Source organism: Enoplosus armatus, chromosome 18, assembly GCF_043641665.1.
Source record: "Enoplosus armatus isolate fEnoArm2 chromosome 18, fEnoArm2.hap1, whole genome shotgun sequence".
Classification (NCBI taxonomy): Eukaryota; Metazoa; Chordata; class Actinopteri; order Centrarchiformes; family Enoplosidae; genus Enoplosus; species Enoplosus armatus.
Window position 1 is genome coordinate 12,510,618 of NC_092197.1, and position 10,652 is coordinate 12,521,269.

The window sequence follows — 10,652 nt, forward strand, 5'->3', positions numbered from 1 at the left end:
ACATGGCGCCTGTAGTCAGGTCTTTGTATTATCTTCTTTCCCCACCTAGTGGTAATAAAATACACTCTACTTCCTCATTGCTTGATTTCACACTTTCTGTTAGCAAACATTAGCTTGTCTGGCTCAGACAAAACAAGCACACCCTCTGATGACACCCATGCGTATGTTAATTTCACACTTGCTCGTGTATTTTAGAGCCAAGTAAATGCCACAACAATGTTTGTAGTTTCGCCAGTGACATTGTAACCCTTACTGGTTAGCTCGTGATTCACTTTAGGCTAACGTTAGCTCAAACCTCAGTGATAAGTTATCATGCTGCTCTCCAGGCAACAGTCGACGAATAAGCGAAATATACTTAATTATACTAATGTAACGTTACATTATCGAGGTGAAAGGACTCACCATGTGCTACTTTCTTCCCGTTAGCTTTCGTCAGGTACTTAGACTATAGTACCTAGCTAGTTACATCAGGTTAGTTTGTGTGTAGCAGTGGATAACTCTACCGATTTGTTTTTTCTGCCCTGCGAATCATATCCCAGGCAATCCATGCCCTTCGACTGTACTCAGATTCGGCATTATTCGCCAGGATTCACAGACAGTAACTCCTAAACCATGGCATACCTCTAATGACAAAATAAATATCTACAATGTCAAATATTTGATTAATAGAATTTATCGGGAGCGATAAACACACTGTAAGTAAAGCTGCCTGTAATACTTAAAGTAGGGGGGAAAAACCCAACATATTCTTGATCTACTGATATGTATCCAGTGGAGACTGTCATGCAGGTTTAAAGCTCACTACTGCCACCTTCTGGTCAAGGAACACAGAGCAGGCAAAAATATCATCAGCCTTCCTTTTTTTAGTATCTGCACTGTTTCCCTAAACTGGCAGTGTATCATAGTTGGACTGGGTCAACACACTAGCTGTTCCTGTTATCAGGGGGAGAGCAAAAGTTAATGCGATGTAAAGCAAAACTTATTGTGAGGGAACGCAAACATATTCTCGCCGTGACCCTTAGTGTGGTCCATACAAATCAGTCCATATTCCAACAGTTTATCTTTCTGTTTCATTGTGAATTTCCATACCTTGTCATCCTTATACATTTTTAGATTGTGCCCCTTCCTTGCAGAAGAACTGAATAGAATTCAGCAGAAATACTAGAGACAGTGTCACGTGGTCGGAGTTGTTTACCACGTGCCCTCGTGTCGCCCCTTAAAAACACTCAGCCGGGCTACTTAGAACAGCCAGTGACTGTTGTTATTATAGCTGACGTTGTTATGTACAGGCGCTGAACTCCCCGTCGTGGTACAACATATTCTCCAGTCGGCTCTGCTGACTTCTCAGACTGGCGGTCAGATCAAACGTAACTCTGGCAGACAGCTAATCACAAAGAGCAACACTGGTTCTGACTCTTCCAACACGGCTAGCATTAGCTAGCAGATCCCACGGCAGAGCTAGCCAGCTAACCGCTAGTTGCTTAGCAGTGATGGAGTGGCTGGGAAATGGAGCTGCAATGTACCCCGATGAAGAGTCTAGCAGTGACCCAGCTTCAACAGCCAGGGGCTCCGGTGGTGTTTATCCTCACCAGCAGGTAATTAGCTCGTGCTAACTGTCGGGTTGTTTGCGGAAGACGGATATCTAACTTGGCACCACAGAGGTAACGGAGCGGTATTAAAGCATGCTAAGTAGCTAAACCTGTTTGGGGATCATTGAAGTGAGTTCATGCCAAGTTTGATTGCTTGACAGTTAGCTAGCAACGTGTGGGTGAGTGTCTGTTTTTCCAATAGTGTGACTTTTTTTTTATTCCGTTGCCCAGTTTCTACCTCCACCATCGTGTCTTATCAGTTAGTTTGGGGGTAGCAGCTGCCATGACATTTAGCCAACAATTCTTCATATCGCAATACACCAGTGTCCAGGCTACATGCTGGAGAGAATGCTAACCTGATTTAAACCCAGAGCAGCGCAATCAAGCTAGCTATTTCCCACTTTAACATATGGCTATCGGGAAAACAGACCACTTGCAGTGTCATCATCCTGTCAGGGCGTTGCTGAAATCAGCGACACCACGCCGAGAGACCAAGAGATCATCCATATGTGGGATGGTGAGATCAGAGGCCACAACAAGACATGAAGCAGCAGCTCACTTTCCCATTCCCCCAGGTCCTCGATATTCTCAGACACTGACAGCTGTATGTGATGTTTGCTGATGACTAGAAAAGGCAATTGGCTGTTTTGGGTAGCCATGGATAAGATGGAGACAAGCATTTACTTATTTTTAGCCCTCACCCCACCCTGTACCAAATACAGCATGGTTGTGGGCATGAAAGCTTAAAAGCCTATGGCCTACATTTAGTGTGTGATTCAGAGTGAGCAAGCAGCTTGTAGGTGTCAGCTGTTCACTCGGAGTAGAGCCAATCATTCTGTAGAAAAAAGATGTATTCAAATTAGACGGAAAACCTGGGGAGGGAAAAAAGTAAATTTAATTCCTCTCTCCTCAGGAGGATGTTTTTAATGTGACATCCCCTTGTGGGCACTTTTGCATGTTCAGTCTAAACTTGGTGTTAACAGATTGTTTTTAAACAAATGCACTACGACAGCATTCTTGCATATTCAAATGTGTGCTTAAATATACAAATTGAAACCAGTGGCACCTGTTAAAGTTTTTTTTTTTTTTTTTTTTTTTAGTCCTGTTTTACCCTCTAGTCCCTGTGGAAGTCTTAGGTTAGCTGATTTATCTCAGGTTTGGTTGGTGGAGAAACAGAGTAGCAGGTGAATTTTTAAGGTGTGGTAGGTAGACAGGAAATATTAGTTTCCTGCCTTAATTTGTTCAAAGCAGAGTAACACTGCTGTGTATGTAATAAACACGTTAGGATGATTTACTGTTAATTTCACCTTAGTCGCTGACAGTATGTTCCGTTTCTCATGCCCTCATCTCTTTTTTCCCCCCATTTACATCACACCAGCCCCAATCACCGCACCTTTGTGATTGTGCCATGGCTTCACTGTGCCAGAGCCAGCAGCGCTGTGTGAAAGCCTCCATCGTCTCCAGCTGGAGACTGGCCGAGGCCCAGGATCAGCTATGTTCTCTAGGCGTTCACAGCTCTGAGTCCCTGGAGCAGGAGCGAGCTCGGACTCTGGCCTGCCCCACAGAACTCACACACACCGAGGAGGAGTGGCGCCGCAAGGAGAGCATGCTGGGAGGTCAGGAGCCCAGCCGCGGCCCTGTGCTCGGAGCTGTTGGCAGTTGGGATGTTTTTGATAAGGTAAAGAAAAGTTTGGCTTTTTCCAAGTTTTAGTGAGCTATTGTGATGCATAAACAGTTACACTGAGTTGATGTCTATTAACATTCTCTTATACTTATTTGACTGTGTGTACCTGCTGTCTACTGACCTTGTAGTAACGTCATCAACTGTGAGTTAATGTCTTCTCGTTTCCAGAGTATCATCAATGTCCAAAATCACCCTGTAGAAATGGACCAGGACAAGTGCAAGACGTTTATACAAAAGTATGAGCAAGAGCTCAGGCATTTTGGTAAGTGAGATGTCAGTTCTGAAGTTTTTAATAAGAATTGTCTCACCCTCAAATTAATGGTGGGAAAAATCTAAAACAACGATGTAGTTTATTTTTAGTTAAATAAAATGTCATCGTTAGCTGTCCAACTTGTGGCTTGAAGATTGTTGCAGCTTTAGGTAGAATGCTTTTGAAAATGATCTGCATCTGCATTATTTTCTTTGACAGTAGTTACCAAACATCACCCATATGGTCCTTTTTTTATATCTTCAGAAAACATGAACTGATGTGCTTTTCCTCCATTTGTCAGGTATGTTGAGGAGATGGGACGACAGTCAGCGGTTCCTCGCAGACATGCCTCACCTCATCTGTGAGGAAACGGCCAACTATTTAATTCTGTGGTGCATGAGACTACAGCAAGAAGGGGTAATATATTTAAAGGATAACGCTGGTGTTACTTTATCTTTTTATTATCAACAATACCTCAACAACAACACCAACAAGGAATTTGTCCTGCTGAACAGTCCCAGCCTGATGCGGTTTTGCCTCTGTGGCAGAGAACCCAATTTCTGTGCAAGAGCCATGTAGTTGCAACCGGTGGTCTCACCTGCTTTGTTAGTCCCATATGTGGGTCGCAATTTTCTCATGTTCATTTTTAAACTAATTTTAAACTAATGGAGTATGAAGGTGTTGAAAGTCCATAATTTATCATTGTGCTGTCAGGACTAACTTCTTTGTAGACACATTTTTAGTGAGATGCTTCTGAAACCATGCAACAAATAAGATGCGCACTGACGCTCCAGTGAGTTTACGCTTCTATGTAGCTGTAAACACACCATATACAACAGTACATACTGCACAGATGCTAAGCATTAGAAGTCAGTAATTATATAGTTTTTGTCCTCCAGAAAGAAGCACTGATGGAGCAGGTGGCGCACCAAGCTGTAGTCATGCAGTTCATCCTGGAGATGGCCTCGAACTCTCAGCAGGATCCTCGAGGCTGCTTCAGACAGTTCTTCCACAAAGCCAAAGTAAGATGCACACAACTGATTTATTACTGTATGTATAATTTCCCCCTGGGGATCAATAAAGTATTTGTGATTCTGATTCTGTATGTGAATGTACTGCTCCCACCTGTGTACCTATATGTACAGAGAGGCTACAATTCCACCCTACAGTTCACATTAATACTGTAACAAAGGCTTATAAATATGATTTCTGTGGGGGGATGAAATTATTTAAGAAAATTTGGCTTTACACTTAAGAGTTGGCTGTTTTTGTTATGAATAGTGCAAAGCTCTATGCCTGATTGAAATCATCTTAATCCTCCCTTAGATGGATTTTGTTTCCTTTTTTAAGCCATGTTGTGCCACATTTTCCTAATATTGTTGTCTTTGTTGCTGTGCAGGACGGACAAGACGTCTACTTAGAAGTCTTCCAAACAGAGCTCGAGGCCTTCAAACACAGAGTGAAAGAATACGTAGTCAAGTGTAGAGGTGACGCACCCAACAACGTTGAACAACAGAACACTGGCACAAACTGCAGACTTGACCCCAAAGAAGCCCTGGACTCTTTCCCTCCAGTGAGTGCTCCTTCTCTCTTTCTCCTAGTGCTGCTGACACTCACAGGCTGTTGCAGTTACCCCACACAGCTGTAAGATGGCACCCTTGAGCTATTCTTTACAAGTCCTCTGATATATATATATATATATATATATATATATATATATATATATATATATATATAACTCATAAGGGTCATCTGTATTTGGATTGTAAAGCATCAACACATGTTTGTTAACACTGTTTTTAATAAATGGTGACAGCACTACAATACATCAGGGATGGATTCATGGGGATTAAGAAAACACTGCACAAGTTGGCACCTGTGGCCACAGCAGCTGCTAAAAGTTGATTTTACCCAGAAACCAGTTTATCATGTTGCTGGTGTTATCAGTGAGACCAGACTTGACCAGACAGCCTTTTTGTTGTCTTCCTTAATTTGAAACCCCAGCATCTGCCATGCAGTAGAAACTTGATATAACATCCTCACTTTTGTTTTGACCTGACTCAGTCAAATGTTCTCGCTAGTGGTGTGATGTCCCGAGCTAAAACCTGATAACCTAGCAGCTGTGCAAAAGACAATACGTTTAATTTGTCACGTATCAGGTATTCCACTGCAGTGTAATCTTGTTCTCCTGTTTTACAGCACCACAGTGGATACTGTCTCTTTTTTGTTCCGTACTAAAAAACGTTGTGTCTGCTCTACATGCAGATATTAAGTCTGAAAAGCCTGTAAAAAAAATGTTGCCCATTGAAATGAATACTCCTGTGCCCTATATGTGTCATTATTTGGACAAATGTAGAAACTGTTACAGCAGGTAGTGAAATAGGCCATATTGGGCAATTTGATTCTTGTCTGTCTATCTGAAGTCATGAATATTAGTATATAACCACAGGATAATCCCAGACAGCTGGAACATTGATGGATTTATAATCAAGTGGTGTTTTAGTACTGAAGTGGGGGCACGTAGACATAACAATGTATTAACTATGTAATGTTTAACTAATTCACTATTTAATATGTATGCATGTTTGCAGGTCCAAACAATAGATAATGTCCTCACCTCTGGCATCAGTCTGTCTGATACCTGCAGCTCAGGTATCACAGAAAATAGAAGAAACTCTGAGTTACATGTGACAAATGGGTCACACTGTGACCGAATGGTCTCTCTCTGGAGCTCCGAGTGGTCTGTCTCATACAAATTAAAGGCCTTTTATTATACATGACTTTGTAAACTAATAACAGACATGAAAGATATTTTTTTTATCTGAGGCAAGTATTCAGATGAAGTAGAGTGTGAAAGTTGCCAAATGGCATATTCCACTGGCTCTTCTACTAAACTTGGTCTTTGTAGTTTGAAAGCCTTTTTGTTAGTGAGAGAGAATCCGGCCTCCTCCCCTCTGTTGGCCCCACAGCTTGACTAGCTGCCAAACATCTACTCAGAGAGAAAGGAAAAAAAACCTTTCTCCCTTCTGTAAGGAAGATGGCCACCCAGGAATGCGATCGAGCCCAGTAAAAGTGGAGCATGGCTCTGCTCTTTTCTTCTTGTAGTGTCTCTCCCCACCTCATTTTGAAACCTATGCAGAGAAACATTTGTGAATTCATGATCAAAATTGTAGTTTCAGTGCATGAAATGTGAGCGGCAGAGTGCAGTTACATAACCATTATAATCCTCTAACTAGGCAGCAGTAGGTTAATCCCCCAGAGTATCTCTCCAGCTCCATTGAAACCTATTTTTTGATTTTGATTTGTGCATGACGATCCTCACCTGTGAATGTTTTTTGTCATTGGACCCTCCTGTCTTTCTCTCCCTCCTCTAGGTGGCAGAGTATCCTATGAAGCGATGTATAGAGGCCGGACTGTGGACAAGCACGGGGAGGTGGACAAAGGATGACGCTACAGAAACAGACGATATGCGCATGATGGAGACCTCCTAGGGGTTCCAGGATCGGCCCTTGCTTTTATCTTCCATCTCCATCATCTCCCCATTTAGGAACAACCTGAGTTTTAAGCCCTCTTTACGCAGCAGACCCGGCTGAAAAACACCAGTGCAGAGCAGCAGACATGATCAGTCTTTTCAGTGGAGAACCTGCTGGAAATACGGGTTTCACTGATGATAAACATTTCTCAGTTGTTGTCGATGTTATGTCACTTGGGGTTGGCGTCTGGTGCGTTGGTTCCTGCAGTGTCTCTTGCTAGCTACATGCATGTGTTGTGCCATAAACCTGGTTTTACAGATGGAGTTCAAGCTGGTTCTCCTGGAAAAAGAGAAATGACAAACAAACAGACATTGAAATCCAGACAACACAAAGAATACTAAACCAATAAAGTCTTTGGGCAAAAGTCAGTTAGGTACTAAATCCAATGACTGACGTTGGACTCAGGTCAGGTGACATCTGAGGAGTAGTGTTGTAGCTGCTTGAAATGAATCACTGATGGACCAGTGGCTTTGTATCCTACGTGGTACAAGTGTATGTTTTGGTTAATGGTGAACATTTTATATATTGTGTATTACCAACTGATTGTCTGCTATACTGTGCTGGACATTTATTAAGGCAAAGTGTCTTGAAGTAAATGTGAAACTACCTGATCACGTGTCTACAGGAACTACTGTAAAATGGAGAGAAGGTGGTTGTTCAGCAGGTGTGATGTGGTGAATAATTAGATTTTAAATCATGAAAATATGCTTCAAAATATGCTACTTCTGAGAGTGTTTGCTACAGTTTACTTGATGGCAAAGCTGTGGTTTTCTGTCTGGAATGAAAGAGAAATCTCTCTACCTGAGAGTTTCAGGTTAGTTGTCATACCTTTTTTATATATTTGGTAAAGACCTACAAGCCCTCACATAATATCCGAATACAGAGAGCATGAGTGCTCCAGTTGTGGTCACTTGTGAATTTGTGTTTTCTCCAGCAGTTAACGTGAGGCTGGAATGAAGTTACAATCTAGGAGTAAAAAGGTTTTATTCAAAGGCCTCTGGTCTGATTCACCCTGCAAGCGTTTCAGACTCGCAACTGGTCTGCATACGAGGAGTTGCACACAATCCCACAGGTCTCTCTCTCACGAGAGGATAAATAATGTGCGTGTGGGTGGCTAGTCGGTTAGCTGACTCACAGTTGTCTGAAATGAACATACAAAACGGATGTTTCAAGATGGTAGCTGTTGGTTTGCTTTTACTTGGCTTTTGTCATACATTATTATGTCATTGCCTGATTGATGCCATTCCTTGTTGTGTAGGAAAGGCCATCAAGAGCGGCCTTTCTTATTGCTCAAAGTATAACAAGAATAGGAGCTTACATCTTTTGCTTGAAAGGCAGGACAAGAGTTGGTATTAATGTTTTTATGGTTTTCTAAAAAGTATTCCTTGTGTTGTCTGGAGAGGTTTAAAGTGTGCAAGTAATCAGACTACCTCCTTTACATCTACCATTTAACATGCATCTTAAACACACAAGTTTTATGTAGTGTTTAACTGTGCAGACAAACAGTCACTCATACATAATGCCTACAATGAGTCATAATACAAAATTACTGGAATATCGACTTTTGGCATAGTCCACACAAAACCACACCAGATGATGGTAATTGTTGTTGTGCACTTGGCTGCATTGGCTCCTATTGTCCTTCAGTGTTTCAGAACAATAGTCGGTTGCTTATTTATTTAAGCGGCTTAACACAAGGCAAAGATGAATAATGAGCTATTGACAATAGTGCATGCTTTTTAGTACATGAGACAATATAATAACTCTGCATTTATTAAACGGCAAAGCCCTCAGTTTCCGATGCAAACATGCGTTTTAGAGGGGCAAAGTTAACCCGATTTTATGAGACACTTTTAGTGTAAATGTGAATTGTCTATATCCAGGTATTATCTGGGTACAAGAGGCATGGTAATGTGAAGTGTAAAGAGGGCTCTACATTTGTCAGGTAGTTGGTTATCATTCATCAGCTGAATTATGCTGCTTTGGAATTTATTTTATCAGGCATTCACTTAATCAAAGCCTCAAATTTCAACCGGCACACAGGTGAAAGAGTACATTCATCTTTCAGTACGTAGAAGGTTTACGAGGTCTGCATGGGCTTTGTGCATTTATTTTTCTGTTCTGGTTCAACAATGGGCCAGAATAAAAGTAGCCTAAGTTTTCTTTACCAGCTTGCCATCTGAAGCCGAGTCACAACCGCCAGTTTCCTTATACAAGTGCTCTGTACAGACTGTGTTGGTTAAAGTTCACGATCCTGGGGTCTACACCGGAGTAGGAACTAAAAAGCACCGGTATGGAGGGGAGGGGGGAAAAAAGGGCTGAGCTCTCCACAAAGACTTTTACTCTATATTTGTATGCAGAAAGAAACTCTCTGCATCTGAATGTGTCCTGCACTTTATATTTCTCTTTTCAAAAAAGAAACCATTTTAAAAAAGAGGACAAGGTGGTGTGTTTGAAGCACTTGACTTTATTATTCTTCCCCATACTATAATTTGATTTTGTCTCCTTTTTTGTTGTGTTCCCAGGCATCCAGAATTTAATCAGAAAGTCTGAACCTTTTTATTTCACGAGCTTGTGACGTTTTGTTTTACTTTTGTTTGCTGACTTTTTTTGTCACTCAGTTCAAGGGAGCTTTGGCCAGTTTTACTAGGCTTCCAACTAACTGTCCCAATGATGATGATAATCTTTATTTAACAAGACAAGCCAAAATCAGTGTGTAAATCTGCTGAGCGACATAACCAGTAAGACTTTTACTACAGACTGTGGAATTAAAGATACCATACGATGCATTAAAGTATAATACATGTGCTGGTGACTTAAAGCTACTGTGTGATGTATTGGTGATTCTGCAGTGCACCTGTCCTCATCTCACTGTTCACTGTTTCACAGATCGGCTCTGCACAGTGCTGGTCTGAGGTGCTTCACATATGAGAAGTATCATAAATACTGTAAACATAAACAGTTTTTTTTTTTCCCACAGTGACTAATCAACTATGCAAACTAATTGTATGGCTTAAACTGTTGTACTAAGCAATCGTCCATGGTGTCTCAACTACCTAAATTAGCTAAAGATTATCTCAAAATGTGTGAGTGTAAAGACTGAGAGACTTGGTATAAGAATTTCTGTCACTAAACTATGAGCTTTAGGAAAGATTTCTGAGTTATTACACTCATCACTGTAGGCTACTGTAAGATTTGGCTTCTCTTGCCGCTGCTACTCAAATATAAAACCAGTGCTAAATGTGTGTCTTGTTGTCAACTGCTACAGTTCTCAGTAGACCTGCAGTATATATAAAATTGAGGAGCCTGACATGGCGTCATCATTAAATCCCTAAAGGTTAACTCCACCGACTTAACACACATCACCGTCTGTTTACAGGTCTTGGGGAGTAACGTTGCTACTGCGCTAGTCTACTGGGCGTGTGACAAAAGTTGTATAAAGCCTTTTGTGGCTCCAGAGGGAGCTTTTTAATGTCTGATACGTTTTAAAAGCATTTCTTTTATAAGTTTAGTTTACTTTAGTGAGTATAAGTTATTTCTGGGGGTTAGAAAGAAGTGAGCTAGCTACATTAGCCACTACTAGCATACATTTTAAG

General features: G+C 41.3%; 1 protein-coding gene across 1 annotated transcript; it reads left to right on the forward strand.

Moving 5' to 3' along the window:
• The first annotated feature begins 1,490 nt into the window (after window positions 1-1,490).
• Window positions 1,491-7,014, forward strand: cdc37l1 (cell division cycle 37-like 1). The gene is made up of 7 exons (XM_070925183.1): window positions 1,491-1,595; window positions 2,968-3,267; window positions 3,442-3,535; window positions 3,825-3,940; window positions 4,423-4,545; window positions 4,923-5,096; window positions 6,898-7,014. Exons 1-7 carry the CDS (start codon window positions 1,491-1,493, stop codon window positions 7,012-7,014), a joined length of 1,029 nt encoding a protein of 342 aa, XP_070781284.1.
• Window positions 7,015-10,652: the final 3,638 nt, after the last annotated feature.